The 21,749-nt window shown below is 44.8% G+C and overlaps 8 protein-coding genes across 8 annotated transcripts; all 8 read left to right on the forward strand.

Moving 5' to 3' along the window:
* Positions 1-335: 335 nt before the first annotated feature.
* On the forward strand, positions 336-1,325 carry PUMCH_000824 (uncharacterized protein; the record flags this gene model as incomplete). The annotated part of the gene is made up of 1 exon (XM_063019899.1): positions 336-1,325. One exon carries the CDS (start codon positions 336-338, stop codon positions 1,323-1,325), a length of 990 nt encoding a protein of 329 aa, XP_062875969.1.
* Positions 1,326-2,330: 1,005 nt separating this feature from the next.
* Positions 2,331-4,175, forward strand: PUMCH_000825 (uncharacterized protein; the record flags this gene model as incomplete). The annotated part of the gene is made up of 1 exon (XM_063019900.1): positions 2,331-4,175. The coding sequence occupies one exon, from the start codon at positions 2,331-2,333 to the stop codon at positions 4,173-4,175; it is 1,845 nt and encodes a 614-aa protein (XP_062875970.1).
* A 1,935-nt stretch (positions 4,176-6,110) lies between these two features.
* On the forward strand, positions 6,111-7,418 carry PUMCH_000826 (uncharacterized protein; the record flags this gene model as incomplete). Its single annotated transcript, XM_063019901.1, has 1 exon — positions 6,111-7,418. One exon carries the CDS (start codon positions 6,111-6,113, stop codon positions 7,416-7,418), a length of 1,308 nt encoding a protein of 435 aa, XP_062875971.1.
* Positions 7,419-8,527: 1,109 nt separating this feature from the next.
* On the forward strand, positions 8,528-9,313 carry PUMCH_000827 (uncharacterized protein; the record flags this gene model as incomplete). Its single annotated transcript, XM_063019902.1, has 1 exon — positions 8,528-9,313. The coding sequence occupies one exon, from the start codon at positions 8,528-8,530 to the stop codon at positions 9,311-9,313; it is 786 nt and encodes a 261-aa protein (XP_062875972.1).
* Positions 9,314-11,618: 2,305 nt separating this feature from the next.
* Positions 11,619-12,188, forward strand: PUMCH_000828 (uncharacterized protein; the record flags this gene model as incomplete). The annotated part of the gene is made up of 1 exon (XM_063019903.1): positions 11,619-12,188. The coding sequence occupies one exon, from the start codon at positions 11,619-11,621 to the stop codon at positions 12,186-12,188; it is 570 nt and encodes a 189-aa protein (XP_062875973.1).
* A 662-nt stretch (positions 12,189-12,850) lies between these two features.
* On the forward strand, positions 12,851-13,885 carry PUMCH_000829 (uncharacterized protein; the record flags this gene model as incomplete). The annotated part of the gene is made up of 1 exon (XM_063019904.1): positions 12,851-13,885. One exon carries the CDS (start codon positions 12,851-12,853, stop codon positions 13,883-13,885), a length of 1,035 nt encoding a protein of 344 aa, XP_062875974.1.
* Positions 13,886-16,258: 2,373 nt separating this feature from the next.
* Positions 16,259-16,711, forward strand: PUMCH_000830 (uncharacterized protein; the record flags this gene model as incomplete). Its single annotated transcript, XM_063019905.1, has 1 exon — positions 16,259-16,711. One exon carries the CDS (start codon positions 16,259-16,261, stop codon positions 16,709-16,711), a length of 453 nt encoding a protein of 150 aa, XP_062875975.1.
* A 109-nt stretch (positions 16,712-16,820) lies between these two features.
* PUMCH_000831 (uncharacterized protein) lies at positions 16,821-21,722 on the forward strand (the record flags this gene model as incomplete). The annotated part of the gene is made up of 1 exon (XM_063019906.1): positions 16,821-21,722. One exon carries the CDS (start codon positions 16,821-16,823, stop codon positions 21,720-21,722), a length of 4,902 nt encoding a protein of 1,633 aa, XP_062875976.1.
* Between the last annotated feature and the right edge of the window lie 27 nt (positions 21,723-21,749).

Genomic DNA, 21,749 nt, shown 5'->3' on the forward strand with positions numbered 1-21,749 from the left:
AGGGTCAGAACCCCCTTAGTTTTGAGATCCATTAGGACTCAAAAGGTGTACTCAGAAAGGTATACCTAATTCGGTAGATGATTCACTCTGCACATAGCCCCTGAATACGATGACTATCGGCGCTGTGTATATGACGTCTTGTAGATGACTCTCGTTTTCCTGCACCATACCTGCCTATTCGAGAAGAAAGGTGGAAAAGACTATCCGGGGTAGGACCCATATTAACCCCGTATACATGATGAGCTTTATGCACACGACCCAACATTCGGAACTTGAAATTCGACTACTTTTCTTTCAGCCTCTGCACTAGCTTCTTAATTGTTGTCCATACCATCATGTCTTTTTCGTTTGGTTCTCTTGACTGGCAGTCCTGGAGCCTTTCCCTGTTGGAAACCACTCCTCCACCATCTCCTTTCGAATGGCCATGGTTGACCAAAGTGTTTGAAAAATCGCTTCAGGTGTCGACACCTTTGACAATTGCCGTGGTGTACTTTTCTGCGGTTCATTTCGTCAATCCCATGATCACTCGCCGTCAATTGAAGCAGGCGCAGATCTCCGAAAAGCAGGCAGAGAAGTTGTCGGAGAAGGAGTTGAAGCGGTTGAAGCCGGCTCCGTTTGCCATTGCTCGCACATCCATTTTCAAATTGTTCGTGCTCTTGCACAATATCTTCTTGTGCTTGTACTCGGTGTGGACGTTCATTGGTATGTTGAGCGTGTTCTCTCATTCATTGGTGCAGATGCAATCAAAGACTCTCTCTGAGAGTGCTTTGGTCAATTTCGTACATGCTGTGTGTGATGTCGAGAGTGGTGTTTTCCAGCAGGATGTGAAGGATTTATCCTTGACCTTTTTCGGATGGTGGTTTTATGTTTCGAAGTTCTACGAGGTGCTTGACACAGTAATCATCATTCTTCGTGGTAGACCATCCAGTTTGTTACAGAGCTACCATCATGCTGGTGCTATGATGTGTATGTGGAGTGGTATTCGTTACCAGAGTCCGCCAATCTGGATTTTCGTGGTGTTCAATTCCTTTATTCATTCGTTAATGTACTTCTATTTCACATTGGCCTGCTTGAAGATCCGGGTTCCTGCCATCTTGAAGAGGGTCTTGACTTCCATGCAGATTTGTCAGTTCATTGTGGGTGGCAGTTTGGCTATTCTCCACGCCTTCATTTGGTTGTATGACTACAATGGAAGTGGCATCAGATGTATTGACACATCAGCTCAGGCTTTGCCCTTGATCATCAATGTCGTCTACTTGGCGCCATTGACTGCTCTCTTTGCTGCATTCTATGCTGAAAACTATTTGAAGCGCAAGACTGCCTAAACTGAGACAATTATTAGACAAAAAATAAGTCATTTAGTATGCGTGGCCGCATATGGTATATAGGCCAAGATTCATTAGACAATATTTAAACGAACGGTCGTTGTAGAAATAGTGTGTGTGTACTTGAGAACTTATCGTTTGTTTAAAGAATTTTGTTTTGTTTTTCTTTTAAAACTAAACTATATTCCATCGACGATGTTTTGTTTAATGTCTGTTCTAGGACGAGAAGCGACCAAGTAGAGAAATGAAAAGAGGATATCAGGTCCAGTCAAGGGACAAGTATGCTACTCTTCTATTCAGTGAAACCGAGTTTTGTTTGATGCTTGAACTTTGGGCTCCTCGTTTTTTTCTATTATGTGAGTTTTTTGCTTAGTTTCAAGCATACTGATGAGAATGTAGGAACTCATGAGTTTTGCCAATAATTGAGGAATTTGGCAGATCTCAAAATCTTGAATACAAAACTAAAACAATAAACAATAAACAATGGCTGTGAAGAAGAATATAGAGCAAACGCAATCTGTCCCATCTCATTTTTTCAAGGGCTAAGAGGGTTCAGCAATACTCCCACTCTCAGCCACCTTCTCTAAACTACACCCGATACATATCTTCAACTCCAATTCCAATTCCAACACGTCAAAACTGTATTCTCGTGATTTAATTTGATCAGTTTGAATCGGCAGTTGGCTTTATTGAACAGGGGTAAAGGCCCAAGAATCTCATGATAGTCGATACTAAACACTCGAAAAAAAAAAGACAAAAAATTCAAAGAACTATAATTTAACGACCAAACTTACCACACCAATTTACACTCATATTCACGTCTTTATCTTATTCTTTCCTCTCGGGTGTCTCTGACGTAAGAACCCCAGAAGCCAGCGCTGGCTGCAGGACCTTTATCGGCTTGCATGTACTACAGACCCTAGACTTATCTAATAATTACCACCATCTTCTTATTTCGTGCAATTCAGCAACGAAATTGGTCTTTTCCTCATCTTTGAACACATAATGTTCAATCAAAACACTCTGAATCTGTATAAACCGCTTGATGCGCCAATCAATAGCGAGATCGAACAATCTGTCGAATCGAACAAGGCCCAGAGCCCTCAGATTGGCGGATCTACCGGTAAAAGCATTGACAACTTTAATCTTATGAACGAGATACACAAACCCCGGTCCTCTTTTGATCATTCATCCGATCAATGGGAAGAAAGTGACTCATTCTCGATTCACGAAATCGAACCAGTATCAAGTGTCAAAAAAGAGCTGAAAGCTGCAAATGATCACGACTTGAGCGCGTATCCTCATGTAGACTTTGACCTGGGAAAATATACCGCGTCTCGCAAGTTCAAGGGACAGAAATTGGTGTATTTCACATCTGCATTTGTTTCGCTTTTTGTATCGTTGTTTGGCTATGAACAGGGCGTTTGTCTGGGAATCCTTACCTTTGTGACATTCAACAAATACTTCAATTATCCTACGGCGACCGAAATAGGACTTGTGATTTCAATCTTGGAAATTGGCGCCATGGTTGCTTCTTTACTCGTTTCGCGAGTGTCAGATCAGATAGGTAGAAAAAAGACAATTCTTCTGGGAACTGCGATTTTCATTGTGGGAGGTACTCTCCAATCCTTTGCCCCCAATTTATGGATATTTGGCGTAGGCAGAGTTTTTAGTGGGTTTGGCGTTGGGTTTCTATCCACAATGGTTCCTCTGTACCAGTGTGAAATATCGCCTGTAGAAGAGCGCGGAAAGCTTGTTTGCGGTGAATTCACAGGAAACATTGCTGGGTATTGTTTGAGTGTGTGGGTCGATTACTTCTCTTACTTCTTGCAAGACATTGGTGATGCAAGAAGCGACCCGCAATCCTTCTGGGCTCAGGTCTCCTGGAGACTCCCATTATTTATACAGGTCGCTCTAGCGATAGTTCTCTTGGTCGGAGGAGTTTTCATTGTGGAAAGTCCCAGATGGCTCTTGGACGTTGATATGGACTCACGGGGCTTCCATGTATTGTGCTTGCTCTATAGCGACGATCCGGACCCAAATAAAGCCCTCAATGAATTTTTCTTGATTAAGAATTCGATCTTGGAGGAAAGACGCACCACACCAAAGCTGCAACGTACATGGGGTCATTTATTCCGCAATTACAGACTAAGAGTATTCATCGCGTGTCTGGCCTTGGCCTACGCTCAGTTCAATGGAATTAATATCATTTCATATTATGCGCCAATGGTCTTCGAGCAAGCTGGCTTCAACGACTCCAAGGCTCTTTTGATGACAGGCATCAATGGGCTAGTCTATTTGGCCAGTACCGTGCCACCGTGGTTTTTGGTAGACCGTTGGGGTCGAAAACCAATCTTGATCAGCGGTGGCATTTCGATGGGCGTATGTCTCGTTGCAATAGCTGGAGTAATGCGTCTAGATATTGCGGCCACTCCACTGTTGGTAGCAGTCTTGGTTATTATCTACAATGCTTCGTTTGGCTACAGTTGGGGTCCTATTGGATTTTTGATTCCACCAGAGGTTTATCCCTTAGCGGTGAGATCAAAAGGTGTTTCGCTATCAACGGCTTCAAATTGGTTTGCCAATTACGTTGTGGGACAACTCACCCCCATTTTGCAAGAAAGTATTGGCTGGGCCATGTACTTGATTCCTGCAACGAGTTGCGTTCTCTCTGTATTTACAGTGTATTGGATTTACCCTGAAACCATGGGAGTGGAACTTGAGGATATCGACCGATTATTCGAGAGCAGAAATGGCAAGTACACTAAAATCGATGATTCCAATTCCAATTTTGGAGCTTTTGAGCTAGAAGATTTGGAAACGGAGCCTGAGCCCGGGCCGCGCCGGTGATTCGATTCAAAAGGGCCATCCTCCTACACGGAGCCCCTCTACGATAACAAATACATGGGAACAATGCAAAAAAAAAAGAAAAGCACTAGCAAAGAAGATCGAGCTGGAAAATCTCATATGATGCAGATTTCGGCCACTTCATTGTTTCCAGTTAGATCTACGATCCTCCGTTTTCCAGCAGCGAGACATCTACAACGATCGGAGTCAGGCACCAAAAAATTCGAGCCCGATTCGGAGAACAAAAGAAATTTAGCGCATCTTCAGATGAGCACACAAGCGGAAGAGATTTCCACCTCCTCTGGCTGGCGAAATCCCATCACGCACTCACCGTTATTATGTCAAGTAGCCGCGCGTATGCTCGGCGAAAAAATGCCTTAGTCTCGTTAATTGCCGAGCAAGGACCAAGAGCACCAAACAAACGCAAAAGCCAGCATAGGGAGAAAATGCGGGGACTAAATTATCAAAAAATAGTTGGACCGCACAATATTGACTATTCGCAAATTCTCAAAATTCTATATTCACTGCTGGAGGTGAGACATCCTACGCCATATCTCCACCCATTAAGCTATCTCGCGGTCTAGACCGCGCTCCTTCCCCAGACCATCGAACGCACACCCAATGGGCATTTGGCCCCTAAACGGGTAAATGTATCCGAGGCATCGTTACGTCGATCAAGAAATCTGGCAAATACATGCCACCATACAACCGGCGAATGGTTGCAAGCAAGCCTTGAAGGCTGTTTGGGAAATTAACAACGATGAACACCTCAGAATACCAAATACTAACAAAGATGAACAAAGATTACCTAAAGCTATCGTGTGAGTATCCGATGTTCCATTGCATGCTTCTGGACGCCTTGGGGCGTTAGTCCAATTATGCTATTTCGCACATTCGGGCATAAACATGGTAGGTTGTATGGTTGGGTGGATAGGCGCGAATGCGTCTTCGGCGGCGAAACAGTAGTCACGACCATGGTCTGTTCAGTAATTGACACCGACAAAAAGAAGCTTCTTTGAAAACGAGTGACGGCGTTCGACACAATCCAGAATTCTTAGTGGTCTCCTCCCAAAAAAAATTAACTTTTCTAGAAAAAGCCTATGAATCGGAGATGTCCATGGATCTTGCCGGCGCCAATACTATAGTAGATGGTCCTGGTGGAAGGAACAATCGCCTATTTTTACATTACATTTTTCAGGACAGCGACACAGCAGCAATTACGTCGCAATTTTGCCGCGACAATCTTCACTTCGAAGCCATCTATCTCCTCTTGCGGCGCAACTGTCGCGTCGCTCACCTTCAACACACTCGTTTGCTTGGTCTACCAACCCACCATCCAAATGTTGGTGACATGAAGATCACTCTGTTGACGATGCTGGCCTGTAGACAAGACATTTGGCTCCTCACGCATGGCGCGTGTTACTGCAGAAAGACGATATTCTGCCACACAAGCACCCGTCCCTACACACAGCCCGTTCTGCGGTACACGCCCGCATGGCGCACGGTTACTGCCCAGTCTCCACCCGGCTCTCTTTTTGCTTACGGAGCTTACTGCGTATAGGCGCCCTATATGGGGGAGCCGTTGCGGTACTTGACCCAACTACAAATATAACCCAGGCGCTTTTTGTATAGCGTTTCTACTACAAGCACTTTTCTTCTCGAAACAACCCTCTGCCTAGCGCTTTTCAATTTTCCCGGACCGGAGCTTCGTTTCTTCCGAGTATATGTTGTGGTTGCCAACCCAAGATTTGCACACCCTATCTAAGCGTGAAACCCGAAGAACATAATTGTTGCAGAGAAGCCGGCGATCCATCAGATCCACTTAATTTCGGGTCATATAATCGTTTGCAGGTGCTGCATCTAAACGAGGAAAACTCCCTTTTGATTTCTCGCCTCGTGGTTTTCTCTGTCTAGCGTTATCGCGTTATCGTCTTATCTATGGCGGCAATGGCAGTAGCGGAGCCATTACACATCTTGACGCCGCGGAGGCCTAGAATAAATTCGTTCCGGAAATGTTTGAAGAAACAGGAATGCATGTGTACTGCGCATCCCCTCGAAATGTCGCCCTCGATCTCGTTTGGGGAATCGTCGGTTGAAGAGTCTATGTCGGTGTGCTCCGACTCGGACAATAGTGTAGATAGCTCATATAACGAGTCCATAGTGTCGACGGCGCTGACTGAGTATTCGTTCATGTCGACGTCGCTTCTGGCATGCTCGCTGTTGAAGCAGACGGCACTACGGCTGCCAACTACGTCTCCATCGGTGTTTACCACTTTGGCAAATGCCAAGGCGACCCCGTACGCAGTGAGTGTGCGACCCACGCAAAGTAAGCTTCTGAAGTTGTTTCGCCTGAAGGAGAGTCTGCTGGCAGACCCTCTCCCGGAGCTCAAGCGGAGCTTGTCTTCATTAGCGTCTTCTGTTAATACAGCCACACTGGCCAGTGAGTCTGGCGAAGGGAATTCACCCAACTCCAAATGGCTTCATTGGAAATTATTGCGGAATGGATCGGCCAATGGGTCTACCAATGGCTCCAGCGATAATTCGCTGTTCTCGGCCCGGAAACTGTTCCTGGCCCTCTTCATGAATTACTCCATGCTGGGCCTTCTGGCATTATCGTCCGTGGGTCCCGAGCACTCCGATCCAAGCGTGCACAACGACCTCTTTGACGAGCCCTCTAAGAACTTGACCGTGGAGGAGGAGCTCATTACCTACTCTGAATATAGCTCTGACAGCCCTGACGTATCCTCTTACAATGGCAGTAGGGCACGCAATAGAGAGTATCGTATTAACTGCGACTTTCTCAAGCGCTACGCGCTCGACTATTCCGCACGCGCCAACTTCCTCTTACCTTCAACTATTGAAGATGTAGACATCATGGTTCACAAGGGAAACTTGAGTCGATTTGATACTAAGTACGGCTTAGCACGGATCTCCGATATGTCGCGTGAGAAGCTCTGGAATCTGGTGGTGTTGCTGCCTCGTGGCGACGCTTTTCCGGCGCAGTGCATCGATTCCGACAACTTTGTGTTAGATGGCGAGGCTGAGAGCAGGTACAAGAGCATTGTTGTCAAAAAGGGCAAGTACATTCCTTGGGCTGCCCACAAGACAGGTCTCAAGCCCGCAGGCGTCCTCCGTGGCAGCAAGAGTCTCAGAAGTACCAGTTCTCCCACGTTGGGTAAAACCGTTGCCCAGTACACCATTAAAGGCTGGTGCAACGAGCGTTGGAGTGATATTAGCGCCCAGTGATTTTATATCGAGTGAGCTCTCATCCGGAGAGTACCTATTTATTTCTTTTTTTTGTTTGGGAAATGGCTTCTATTTGTTACGGCTGTTCATATACATAGAGCATCAAGTTAATAAATACTAATTGAAATTATTTTAGAAGATTAAAAAAATATGGTTTGTGTTTGAACGCGAAGTGAATTAATTTTAGGTGGTATGTTCAGATATGAAAGAGTTGGCTATATTGCTTTCTTGAGTGCAATTGGTTGAAATGCGATTGATCTGATAATGTGCGATATGATGGCGGTTAATTTTCAATTATGAGAGCACCATAATCAATTCAATAGTTTAGAGGTACAAGTGTGCTCCATGGACTCATCTGAGTAACATTCATCAATTAAAAAGGTTCTGATCATCATACCATTCAATTTCAAGAATCGAACAGGAAGACAGTATCTGGTGGTTGCAGCCTAAAAAGATATGAAATCTGTCACATTCTTATCAATTGAGTGATCGGCGGAGATGAACGTTGGGTCTCCTAAGTTCACTATCCACGATGACTACAATTGAACCATCGCATTCACATACAAGCACCTAAATTCACTTCATTTCTAACTATATTAACTGAGCTAATTACATAGAATGCAGATTGTGGTTTGGAGAAGGTTTGAGCTCTACTGGCCTATTATCGATTTCACATTCACTTGTTAAAACCATAATTGTCAAATAACTTTGAGTTATAAATTAAATGCTAATCACATCTGATCCAGTCCAGAACAGTATCCATCTCTTTGCTTACGTTGGGTGAAGATGCCCACCGGTCTTTATACCTGAAGCTGAAGGAAGGAACACTCTAGACCACAAATACATGAAATAAATCGAAATTTAAATCATTTACGCAAATCCCCCGATTGAATTGAGCTCGAAACACTGCCTAATCACATTCCAACTAATATGGCTAAAAGCAGTCACTACATCACGTGACTAACCGCTTTAGTATCTCCTCATACAATTGAGGCCTACTATATGAGAGCCATCGCATAGCGCGCACCCGTACCTCCCCTACCATTCGCAGAGAGGTAGTGAAAAAAAAAAAACCGCCAACCGTTTTCACCTCCCTACCCGTACACAAAATGGCTCCAAAAGGAAAGAAGGTCGCACCAGCCCCATTGGCCAGCAAGACTGCTACCAAGGCCCCAGCTAACCCATTGTTCGAGAAGACCAAGAGAAACTTCGGTATTGGTCAAGCCGTCCAACCAAAGAGAGACTTGACCTCTTTCGTCAAATGGCCAAAGTACATTCAATTGCAAAGACAAAAGAAGATCTTGAACTTGAGATTGAAGGTTCCTCCTGCTATTGCCCAATTCCAGAAGACCTTGGACAAGAACACTGCTACCCAAGCTTTCAAGTTGTTCAACAAGTACAGACCAGAGACTGCTGAGCAAAAGAAGGAGAGATTGGAGAAGGAGGCTGCTGCCATCGCTGAGGGCAAGAAGGCTTTCGATGTCTCTTCCAAGCCATTGGTTGTCAAGTACGGTTTGAACCACGTTGTTTCTCTTATTGAGAACAAGAAGCCAAAGTTGGTTTTGATTGCCAACGATGTTGACCCAATTGAGTTGGTCATCTTCTTGCCAGCTTTGTGCAGAAAGATGGGTGTTCCATACGCCATTGTCAAGGGTAAGGCTAGATTGGGTACCTTGGTTCACAAGAAGACCTCTTCTGTCGCTGCTTTGGTTGACATTTCTGCTGAGGACGAGGCTGAGTTGGCCTCTTTGGTTTCCACTGTCAACGCTAACTTCGTTGAGAAGTACGAGGAGAACAGAAAGCACTGGGGTGGTGGTATCATGAGCGCCAGACACAACGACAAGAAGGCCAAGCAAGCTAAGAAATTGGCTGCTGCCACTGTTGTTTCCGCTTAAATGTATTAATATAAGCTATCGGGAAGAGTCGAAGTTGTAGATTTGTAGAGAGCGGTGTAAGAATGGGTTTTCAGTATTCAGGAGGCTACTGAGAGTTTCAAGTAATTTGGATGTGATGAGAGGTAACAACTTTTGATATACTCGACATGGTGTTGATATGCAAGAGATAGATATTTCCTTGAAAGACAAATTTGTGGGAAGAACTCAATTTTTAGATGACTACAGGGATTTTCTCACTAGACTGAATTCAGACATGCATTTGACTTCTACAAAACAAGCGTCGTGAAGCTACACAATTTGCGGTATTGTTTGTGATATTTTGTAAAAATGGTGTGTTTTGGATGCGATTGTTGAACTGGGTATCGGACATGTTCCGATGTACGAATCAATAGTAAGATTCAAAAGTGAATTGAATAAACTAAGACAGCTTTTGAACTAGCAGTAGATAGGTTCTGCCACGAAAATGAGAACTGGCTTTTACCGCCTCATATATATTTTGAGTCTTCGACTGAATAGTAGAGGGCCTTTAGAAGATTATAGCCATTGAGCACAAATATATGTGGTGAATCATAACTAATATTAAAGATGCTTAGGAAAAAGAATCCGAATGCTATCATCGCTTAGCTGTGTATCCTACGAGATCTTGAGTTTGGTTAAGGTTTTGATGAAACACACTAAGTCAATATTTTAATGGCAAACACTTACAACAGCTAACTGAATTCCAAAATCAATTTCAGAGGGTTCCGGAATCACTCATTTTGCACAGTCAATTTACAAAATTGTCTCGATACTCATTGTAGAGAACCTGAAATTATGACTCTCTGTAATGAGAGAACATCGTCTTTGTCATACACGAGTCTGCATGACGTTTCAAATGTGAATGTTTGTTTAAACAATTTTTGGCTTTCGATGCACAAATTTAATAGGTGAGCGCCGAGAAAGAATCAATAGACCTCCAACATCGACTCAGTCTTCTTTCACAGCCAGCTTTTCGGTATCGGCTCTTTTCTTCGGACAAACACTTGAATATATGACAGATTAACTACTTATACGACTCTGTGAACTCAGAGAGTTACACACATAGCATATCTAATTAGAATAGCACTTCAGACATAGAACACAATCATAGTATCTGCGAACCGCCAATCCATGAAAATGCGTGGTTTACTATACTGCATTTCCCATGAAGTGCTTAAATTTTGTACGAGATGAATATCTGGGCCCAACTTTTCAGCGTATTTAATACAAGGCATTTCCACCTAGCACCGGCACTAAGGTTCATCTCAAAACTGAAAAGTTTCAAAAAACAAATGATACAGATTCGAAATTCAAAAATGAAAATAATCTTTCTCCTTTAGTCCAATCTTGAAAAACACTGATCCATATAGATCTCTCATCACACCGCCTAACACCAACAACAAGCAACTACCACCAACTACAACCAACCACAACCAACCACAACCAACCACAACCAAACAGCAGTAAAAGAGACTCTAAAATAATTACAATCATAAAAAAATAAATCCAATTCCCACTTCTTTTCTCGATCATCCCACCAACTGTCTCTTCTCCGACCTGCACCGGGTAACCCTGGGCCCGTGCCTCTCGACCAATTACCAAGCGCACGATTGATACTATCCTTCAACTATCACCACATCAAATATTCTGTATTTACCCACAATGTCCTTCTTCAGAGATCTTATTGAGTCGACCTTTGTCGCATATGCAGAAGAGGTATGTATTACGAGCCATGCGACGTTGGAGCGTCCGTGTGTTAGAGAAATATGAAATTGTAGTGGATATCGAAAGTCCATCGGAATACCTGGGGTATCGTGGAAAAGAAAGGCTTTAGAAAAGAAAGTTGTACTTGACTGAGTATATAATACTAGGCGAATCAGTCCAGGTATTTGATATTGGATGGTGAGGCCATAATATGAGATATGAACTGGAGATGAATTAAAGAATAGAGCCTGTACTCGAATGAACGGTTACACGATAGACGATGAACGGTGAATGAACGACAGTTATGAACTCCGTGGAAACTGTGAAATCTGTGTGAAATTCTATTCATCTGTTACAGTTATTGAAAGGATATCTGCTGTTTAAACTCTGATTTCGAGTGAGAGTATGGCGATTCGAATATTGGACATCTCTCGAGAAGCACTACCTTATGAAGCTCATGTATGAACAGTTGTGATCTGAATCAGCTCTTCTGACTTTACTAAGTCATTGTGCTTTACTGCAATCATGCCTATCTACTAATCTGTGGTCACTGGAAGCGGGCACTAGACACTTTGACTGAAGGATGATGACTCTCGTGAGCTTCAATAATATTCTTCAATTGTGCATCCTGTGCGCCTACTGTGTCATGTTGAACCTCACCATAGATCCAATCGAGATCAAATCATATCATTTATTGCCCCTACCTTTTGCCCAACACCCTACCAAAACGTTCACGTCAACCCAACCACTACTCGAACTCATCCTCTACACTTTCTCTTTCCATTTTATATATAATACTAACCCACAGCCCGAAGAGGTCGAGGATGTTGATGCCGCCGTCGATGTAACCGAAGAGGCCGAGGAGGCCGAGGAAGAGGAGACCGAGGACGCTGAAGAAGAGGAGGAAGAGGAAGAAGAGGAGGAGGAATTGTCAGACCCTCTTGAGGAATTGAGAGAAGAGTGCGCCAAGGCCCCAGCCTGCGCCCACGTCGCCCACCACTTCCAAGACTGTGTTGACAGAGTCACCCAGGAAATGGAGGAGCCAGGCTACAACGACAAGGAGTACAAAGAGGACTGTGTGGAGGAGTTCTTCCACTTGCAGCATTGTATCAACGACTGTGTTGCACCAAAGTTGTTCTACAAATTAAAATAAACTGCATGTCATCTATATATAGACTGGAATATTACGAGAAAGAGCCAGCCTCTGTGAATTATTGAATGTAGTTGTATTCAATTGGTTGGTTCTGTTCTGAGCCCGTTGTTAGAACTCAGTGGTAGAACACCATGTTTAACCTCAGTGCTCCAAACCACCATACAGAAAGGAACTCATAAAAATATATAAACAGCCATATCTGCCCCGCAACGAACTCAAGTGTTTTTTTCTAATTTCCCCAAAATTGACCCCAGATTTCTTCCCTTTTCGTGTTCTGAAACAAGAGATCGCGGCACGTGACCACACTCCTGCAGAATGACACCACCCCTCCGTCCCTCCACATTACTTTGCTGAAGTGCCTCCTCGAAACTACAAATATCGCCACCGTCGCACCACCAAAAACCACACAATTTCCGGTTTTGACCTTCCAAACACTGCGCATTTAGCATCTCCACCATAGTTGTTCCCCGCACGCCCGTTTACTCCCGTGCAAGGCTCTTTATCACGTGTACTTCCCCCCTACCTCTGATCCTCCAAGGAATCTTCTGTTGTAGATCAATAACGAAAAGATCGAAGAAGATCAACGCAACCAGCCTTTCTCATATCCGTTAGATATCGATTCCGTTTTTCCAGCTGTCTTTCCCACCCAAAAGCATCCAATTATGTCGTCTCCAATCGCCTCCCGTATCTACGTTGGAAACATCAATTTCAACGCCACCGAAGATGAACTCAAGGATTACTTCAGCGAGTTTGCCGTGGAGTCTGTCGAGATCCCGGCCAAGACCATCACCCGTGGCAAGAAATCGTTCAATAAACGTCTAGGGTTTGGTTTCGTGCAGTTTGCATCGGAATCGGACGCCGACAACGCCATCGAGAAGCTCAATGGCCTGGAGTTCAAGCTGAGGCAGATTTACGCCAAGAAGGCGTTGCCTCCGGCCACAGAGGAGGAGAAGCGGGAGAAGTCTGCTGCGTTTGTTGCCAAGAAGAAGTTGTTGAAGAAACAAAAGGAGCAGCAGAAACAGCAAAAGAATGTTGCTGCTGCGGCTGCCGCTACTGCCGCTGGTGCTGAAGATACGCCTACTGCTACATCTACGGCTTCTACGACAGAGGCTACTCAAAATCTGATCCAGGCAGAGCCAAAGGAAAAGACCGCAAAGAAGCCCAGAGCTCCAAAGGGTTCCAAGGCTCCTAAGACTGCGCATGCTGGTGTTGCCCACACAAACGGTTCCGAGACCGCAGCCGTGAAGGTTGCCCCCGAGGGAGTCAAGTCTAAAACAACAGTCTTTGTCACCAACTTGGACCACACCGCCACCTCCAAAACCCTTTCAGCCTTGTTCAAGGATCTCAAGCCTGTATGGGTCCATGTTCCTGTCAGAAAGGTTCCATATCATATCTTGAAGCTCGCCAAGGCTAAGAAGACCCCCATCTACAACAAGGGTATTGCATTTGTCAAGTTCGCAGACGAGAGCGTCCAATTGAAGGCCATTGAGGAGTTCAACGGCCACGAGGTCAATGGAAAGAACATCGTGCTCGAGGTTGCGATTGACAAGGAGCACATCACCACACCAGATGCAGAGGCCAAGGATCAACCAGAGGCTCAGGATCAACCAGAGGCTCAGGAGCCTTCTGCCGCCTCTGTCACTGCTGCTGCTGGAGACGTTCCTGCGGACGTCGCTGCTGCAGCCAGTGTGATCTAAGCGTGGGTGAAAAGCAGGATATGCATTCTGACTCGAAAACAAAAAAAAGTTGATGCATCATGCATTTGTAGATTATGTATTAATGTAATAATCCCCATCTTACCCCGGATTCTGAGCGCAGAAAAAGCAGTAGCGGTGCCCTAGTAGCCCTAGACGCTCACACGTGACACAGACTAGGTACAGTACGCACTATTGTGCGCTACATATTTTTCCACAGTTAAAGTCACGTGACCCGCACCTCCCCTACTGCCTGCGAAAATTTCTCTCCTATACCAAAAACTGCCTTTAACACCGAGACAAAATGGGTATGTTCAACGTGTGTTAGCGTGCTTTTAAGTTGGAAAATGGAATCTGCGGCCCCGAAGCACCTCAAGGCCAATTTTGTGCGTGCTCAAACGATCTCCTGGTCGAGTTTTGAGAGATCAAAAGAATGAACCGCCACAAATCAGAAAAAGACACAGAAACGGACCAGAAAACAGAAAACATGAAATGAATCTTATATAGCCGGCGTGTGCACCAACTTTTCAACACAGAAAATCCCCTGTAATGCCCCGTAGTTTGGCGGCAGATGTGTATCCTTACAGAACATATACATCCATGAAATACGTCTAGACACATGAAAAACGTCTAGATTCATCAAGCCAACAGATTCCATACTCCACAAATCACGCAAACAGCTCTCCCCTACCCTTCACCAATACTAACAACCAGGTAGAGTCATTCGTAACCAAAGAAAGGGTGCTGGCTCCATCTTCACGGCCAACACCAGATTGAGAAAGGGTGCTGCCAAGTTGAGATCCTTGGACTATGCTGAACGTAACGGTTACATCCGTGGTGTCGTCAAGCAAATCATCCACGACCCAGGTAGAGGTGCTCCTTTGGCCAAGGTCGCTTTCAGAGACCCATACAAGTACAAGATGAGAGAGGAGACCTTCATTGCCAACGAGGGTGTCTACACCGGCCAATTCATCTACTGTGGTGCCAAGGCTTCCTTGAACGTCGGTAACGTTTTGCCATTGGGTGCCTGCCCTGAGGGTACCATCGTCTCCAACGTCGAGGAGCACGCTGGTGACAAGGGTGCTTTGGGTAGAACCTCCGGTAACTACGTCATCATCATCGGACACAACCCAGACGAGGGTAAGACCAGAGTCAAGTTGCCATCTGGTGCCAAGAAGGTCATCTCTTCCAACGCCAGAGGTGTCATCGGTGTCGTTGCCGGTGGTGGTAGAATCGACAAGCCATTGTTGAAGGCTGGTAGAGCTTTCCACAAGTACAAGGTCAAGAGAAACTCGTGGCCAAGAACCAGAGGTGTGGCCATGAACCCAGTTGATCACCCTCATGGTGGTGGTAACCATCAACATATTGGTAAGGCTTCTACCATTTCTAGAGGTGCCGTTCCTGGTCAAAAGGCTGGTTTGATTGCTGCCAGAAGAACCGGTTTGTTGAGAGGTACCCAGAAGACCTCTGACTAGTTATGCATTAATACATACTTATACGTGAAAACTGTAGAGATCTGGTGAAGCTGGTTTGTTTTAGAATTTTCTGTTTATCATTATTCGGTTCTTACTCTGTGATCTTACCACTTATTGATATATTGTTTCATACAAGATTGAAACTGTTCTTCTAGACAGATGCTTCTTAGTCTTTCAGTCTCTTAAGTCCTTAATCTCAGTCTCTTGTGTCCTCAGTCTTAGTCTTTTAAGTCAACCCTTTATGTTTGATTGTGCTTATAGAAACACTGGCACTCTCGCTCTGAATGCATACCTCTCCTCATCTCGTGCCTTAATTCCTGTTATTAGTAAATCCTTTCCATCAATGCTCCCAATATCTCTGAAAACATGTACAATGCTCTCTTTCAATCAACGTCCTGCTCTTAATCAAATCTCTAATTTCAATTCCAACCTTTTGCTTCTTCACTCCTTCCCCAATCACCGCTTTCACGTTTCATTCACTGCACCCTACGCATCTCTAACCGGTTCCAACTGGCACTACTAAATCCTCTCTGCCATACAAATCCACCGGAAATTTCCTCCCGCTCGTCCAAAACTAAAAGAAAACCCTTTTCCCACCAAATCATGATTCATTTCTCTCTGTGCGAACACCGCCCGCTATCACGCAGCCTTATCAATGTGATTTCTTCTGTGCGGCTCATCGCTTCCATTCCCCCCACCATCCTCCAAAAACGTCAGTCGCCACCTATACCAATTCGGCCAATCATCGCGTTCACAGATTCGAATTAAAATTATGTTCTGACTCATCGTCTCGCAGTTTGGTGGGGCTTGGTGGCGTCTACAGTGTGTGGCTGCAAATATCCTATCAAGTCCTGCAAGGTAGCGTTTGAGATCCCAGCCAGGGCATAGTAAACGTGAGGTTATGAGCGCTGGAATCGACAAACTCGGGGGCCAGGATAAAACTCGGGCCAATTACATCCAATCACAAGTTTTCAGAAAATCTCTTCTCTCCGTTTATGGTCGCTTCGCTCATCGTCTTTCGGTGCCGTTCATTGCAGCCTGCAGAAAAACCCATCCTCCGCGCAGGGCTCCTAACCGGGCTCTCATATATTACCCTGCGCGAATTCCTATCGAAATTGTACTGTCACTACTATTGGCAAAAAAAAAAAAGTTTTCGTTGCGGAATATCGTGCCGGTGACTTCCTGCTGTATACACATTCTTTCGTATATTCATATTTGGAGCATACTGCAGACGCTGCCCCGGATCCGTTCTATCGTTTCCCGTTATCAATCCGGTTTTCAATCTTTAGCCATAAATCTTCGGAAAACGAGCCAACCAGAGCGAAAACTCATTGTTCGTGCAGACCCAGAGTAAGCGCTCATAACTCGTTATCCAATCGTTTATTGTCTCTATATAGACCAGGGATCATTTACCCAAATCATCGACTCTGCCATTGTCATCGACACCTAGTAGTAACACCACCATGTCGTGCCAATTGTGGGATTTCGATGATATCACACACTGTGCCCGCACACGAATCATGTTCTATGTGCCTGTAGTCGTTGGCGGAACATCTCTTTTGGTTCTTCTTGCGAAAACAGTACAGTCGTACAGTCACAAGCCGAAAGAGGGCGAGCTCTCATTGGCTGAAGAAAATAGACCTCTATTGGCCTCTCCCGATGCGTACGGCGCCGTAAACAACGCCGAGCTTCCGGCAAGCCAGCCATATCGTTCCGTGAAAGACCGTCATTTCGACCTAACTCAACTTTCTGATACCAACGAAGATGGTACACCCCACGGTATCACCAAGGAGGTGACCAAAGGAATCGCAGACAGCACACGTGTCGCGTTGGAATATCTTCTAGTAATTGTACAATTGGCTGCTGCGGTAGCAACGTTGTTCTTGCATTCTTTCTACAAAGAGTGGAAAGGTCTCCCCGTGTCATGGGGCCTCGTAGCATTCTGGGCGTATGCCTTCGTCTTGTCAACCATCCGAGTCGTCAATATCTCGCGCGTGCATGTACGTTTACCCTCGTTATGGGCCCACTCGACTGCGTTGTATCTTTTGTACATTTTTCCATCCACGGTGTTTTTCCGGTCAGCATTGACTGGTTCTATCAAGCATGACTTGGTAGCAAAGTACTACATTGCAAACTTTGCGATCGTGGCCATTCTTGTGTTTTTGAACTTGACCGCGAAGGTAGGTGACAAGCCCGGTAAACTCTACTTGACTTCCGACGGTGCCACTCCGTCTCCCGAGAATGTCGTCAGTCTATGGTCTTTCTCCACTTACTCCTGGATTGACAGCATGATCTGGAATGCTTACAAAAAACCATTGTCCATGGACGACATTTGGGGCTTGAGAGAGGATGACCATTCCTTGCATGTCTTGAAGGAGTTCAAAAAGAACAAGCTGCTTGCTAGCTTCACCGTCAGATTGTTTCTTCACTTCAAGGGCTTGTTCTTGCTCCAAGGTATGTGGGCTATCATTCAACCTTTAATCATTTTCGTTCCCACCATTCTCTTGAAGAAGGTTTTGGAGTATGTGGCTGACCCATCTACCTCCACAAAGAGTGTGGCTTGGTGTCTTGTTATCTTGATGTCTCTCAGTAAAATCACCGACTCTTTGACGTCGGGATTCTCTTTGTTCCTTGGCAGAAGAGTCTGTGTGCGTATGAGATCCATTATCATCGGTGAGGTATACGCTAAGGCCTTGAGAAGAAGACTCACTTCTTCCGAAAAGAGCGAATCCGAAAAGGATGACGAGAAGCAAAACTCCGAAGAACCCTCTGATTCCAAATCAAATGCCGAGTCGAAGGAGGAGGAAAAGTCTCTGGAGTTGGGTGCCATCATCAATCTTATGTCCATCGACGCATTCAAAGTTTCCGAGATCTGTGGATATCTTCACTTTTTTGTGAGCGCATTTATCATGTTGTTTGTCTGTATTGCGTTGTTGTATAATTTGTTGGGCTGGAGTGCCTTGGCTGGTGGAAGTGTCATTATTATCATGCTGCCTTTGTACTACCAATTCTCGAAATGGATTGGACAAGCACAAGAGAAGATGTTGAAGGTCACTGATCGCAGAATCCAGAAAATGAACGAGACATTTTCGAGTATTAGAATCATCAAGTTTTTCGCTTGGGAGAACAAGTTCTACAACGATATTATGACCATCAGAAACGAGGAAATGAAGTATTTGAAACTCAGATGCATTATCTGGGCAGCCCAAGGATTCCTCTGGTACGTTGTTCCAACTCTTATCACCGTCATTTCATTCTACTGTTTTACCATTGTTGAGGGCAAGACATTGACTGCTCCAATTGCATTCACTGCCTTGTCATTGTTCACCTTATTAAGATCACCTCTCGACCAATTGACTCAGATGACTGCTATTGTTATTCAGTCTAAGGTTTCGTTGGATAGAATCAGTAAATTCTTGTCCGAAGATGAAACCACCAAGTATGAACAATTGGAGCAAGAGCGCACTGTTGACTCTCCTTTGATCGGATTTGAGAAGGCTAACTTTTCCTGGAACTCTAAGTCTGACAAGGATTTCAAGTTGAGAGACATTGACATTAAATTCCACCCTGGAAAATTGAACGTCATTGTTGGTCCTACTGGTTCCGGTAAGACATCTCTTCTTTTGGCGCTTCTTGGTGAAATGGAGCTTGACTCTGGTAAGGTTTTCTTGCCGGGTATCATTCCTAGGGACGATTTGGTCATTGATCCAAGAACTGGTTTGACCGAGTCTGTGGCATACTGCTCCCAGTCTGCTTGGTTGTTGAACGATTCCATTCGCAACAACATCACTTTTGCAACTCCATTCAACCAAGAGAGATATGACAAGGTCGTTGAGGCTTGTAGTTTGACCAGAGACTTTGAGATCTTGGCAGCTGGTGACCTGACCGAAATCGGTGAAAAGGGTATTGCATTGTCGGGTGGTCAAAAGCAGCGTGTCTCATTAGCCAGAGCTTTGTACTCCAATTCCAGACATGTCTTGTTGGATGACTGCTTGTCTGCTGTTGACTCTCATACTGCCGCATGGATTTACGACAACTGTATCACTGGACCTTTGATGGCCAACAGAACCTGTCTTTTGGTCTCTCATAACGTTGCCTTGTCTATTACTAATGCTGACTGGGTTGTGGTCATGAACAATGGCCGTGTTAAGACTCAAGGTCTTCCAGAGGACCTTGCTCAGACCGGAGACTTGGGAAGCGACGAGATGATTTTGACCTCCTCTATGAATTCGAGAAACCAATCTTCTACCAACTTGAAAGCCCTTGAATCCAAGAACTCCGAGATGAAGGCTAAAGCCGCTATCATCGAAGCTAAATTGAAGAAGGCTCAAGGTGAAGAGGACGAGAACGTTAATACCGACGGTAAATTGGTGGAGGAAGAAGGAAAGGCCGAAGGTGTTGTCGGATTGGATGTTTACATCAATTTCTCTAAGGAGTTTGGTGGTCTCTTTGTCTGGCTTATTTTCCTTGCAGTATTTATTGTTCCTGAGATCATCCACTTCGCTCAATCGTGGTGGTTGAGAGATTGGTCACAGAAAGCCTCTGCCGCCGCTGCTTCTATCTTTGGTGTTAGCTCTGCTAGCTCTAAAAGCGGCAAGTCTCCAATTCCATTGTTCTCTGCTCCAATGCTCGTGTACAATATCGTATCTGAGAAATCCGGTGAGATGTATTCTCTTTTGAATGCTCAAAAAGAGGCTCACTCAACAATTTACTATATCATTGTCTATGCAGTTATCGGTGTCACCTATGCTCTATTCGCATGCTTGAAGTCATTGTGGGTTTACCTCTCCGCCGTCAAGGCTTCCAACAACATCTTTATGCATGTCTTGACAAAGGTTTTGAGAGCTAAATTGAGATTCTTTGACAAAACACCCCTTGGTCGTATCATGAACAGATTCTCCAAGGATATCGAGTCCGTTGACCAAGAATTGATGCCTTACGCCGAAGGTACTTTTGCATGTCTCGTCAGTTGTCTTTCTACTTTGATCATCATCGCATGTATCACTCCAGGCTTTTTGATCTTTGCCTTCATCATCGCATATTTGTACTATTTTGTGGGTTTGTTCTATCTCACTCTTTCTAGAGAATTGAAGAGATTTGACTCCATCACAAAGTCTCCAATTCATCAACACTTCTCTGAATCCTTGACAGGTGTTGCCACGATCAGAGCTTATGGTGTTGAAAACCGTTTCATGAAGCAAAACTTGGCTGCCGTTGACACCAACAACAGACCATTTTTCTATATGTGGGTCGCTAACAGATGGTTGTGTCTCCGTGTGGATGTCGTGGGATCTTTGGTTATGTTTTTTGCTGGTGTTTTTGTTTTGCTCTCCATTGGCCACATCGACGCCGGTCTTGCTGGTTTGTCTTTGTCTTATGCCATTGCTTTCTCCGAGGATGCTTTGTGGATCGTTAGACTCTACTCCAACATTGAAATGAACATGAACTCAGTGGAAAGATTACAGGAATATGAAAGAGTCGACCAAGAGGCACCAGCTGAGATTCCAGACACCAAGCCAGATGCCAGTTGGCCAACTGCGGGTGAAATTCACGTCCAGGATGTGTCCTTGAGATACGCACCCGAGTTGCCAAGAGTCATCAAGAATGTTTCGTTCCATGTGAAGCCTTGCAACAAGATCGGTATTGTTGGCCGTACTGGAGCTGGTAAATCTACTATCATCACTGCATTTTTCAGATTCATGGACTTGGAAACAGGTAAAATTGCCATTGACGGTGTCGATATCTCCAAGATTGGTTTAGATGACTTGCGTCAAGCTATCACGATCATCCCACAAGACCCAACCTTGTTCACAGGAACAATCCGCAGCAATTTGGACCCATACGACCAATACACTGATGAGCAGATTTTTGAGGCTTTGACCAGAGTCAACTTGATTGCTCGTGGTGAGCGTGAGGCTTCCAAGCAAGTCACTACCACCGATAACCAAAATAAGTTCTTGGATATCGAGACCTCTATCTCTGAGGGTGGAAGTAACTTGTCTCAGGGTCAGAGACAGCTCATGTGTCTTGCCCGGTCTTTGCTTAAGAGTCCAAAGGTGATTTTGCTAGATGAGGCTACCGCATCCATTGATTACGAGTCCGATGCCTTGATCCAGCAAACCATTCGTGGTGAGTTCTCTAACTCCACCATTTTGACGATTGCGCACAGATTGAGATCCATCATCGACTACGATAAAATTCTCGTCATGGATGCTGGTCGCGTTGTGGAATATGATGATCCATATGTGTTGATCGCCGACAAGGATAGTCTATTCCACAGTATGTGTGAAAATAGTGGAGAACTTGACACCCTCACCAAGCTTGCTAAGGCTTCTTTTGTGGAGAAGAAGAATGCATCTAGCTAGATTACTACTAGATGAGTAAATCTACTA

This window comes from Australozyma saopauloensis, chromosome 1 (genome assembly GCF_035610405.1).
Source record: "Australozyma saopauloensis chromosome 1, complete sequence".
Lineage (NCBI taxonomy): Eukaryota > Fungi > Ascomycota > Pichiomycetes > Serinales > Metschnikowiaceae > Australozyma > Australozyma saopauloensis.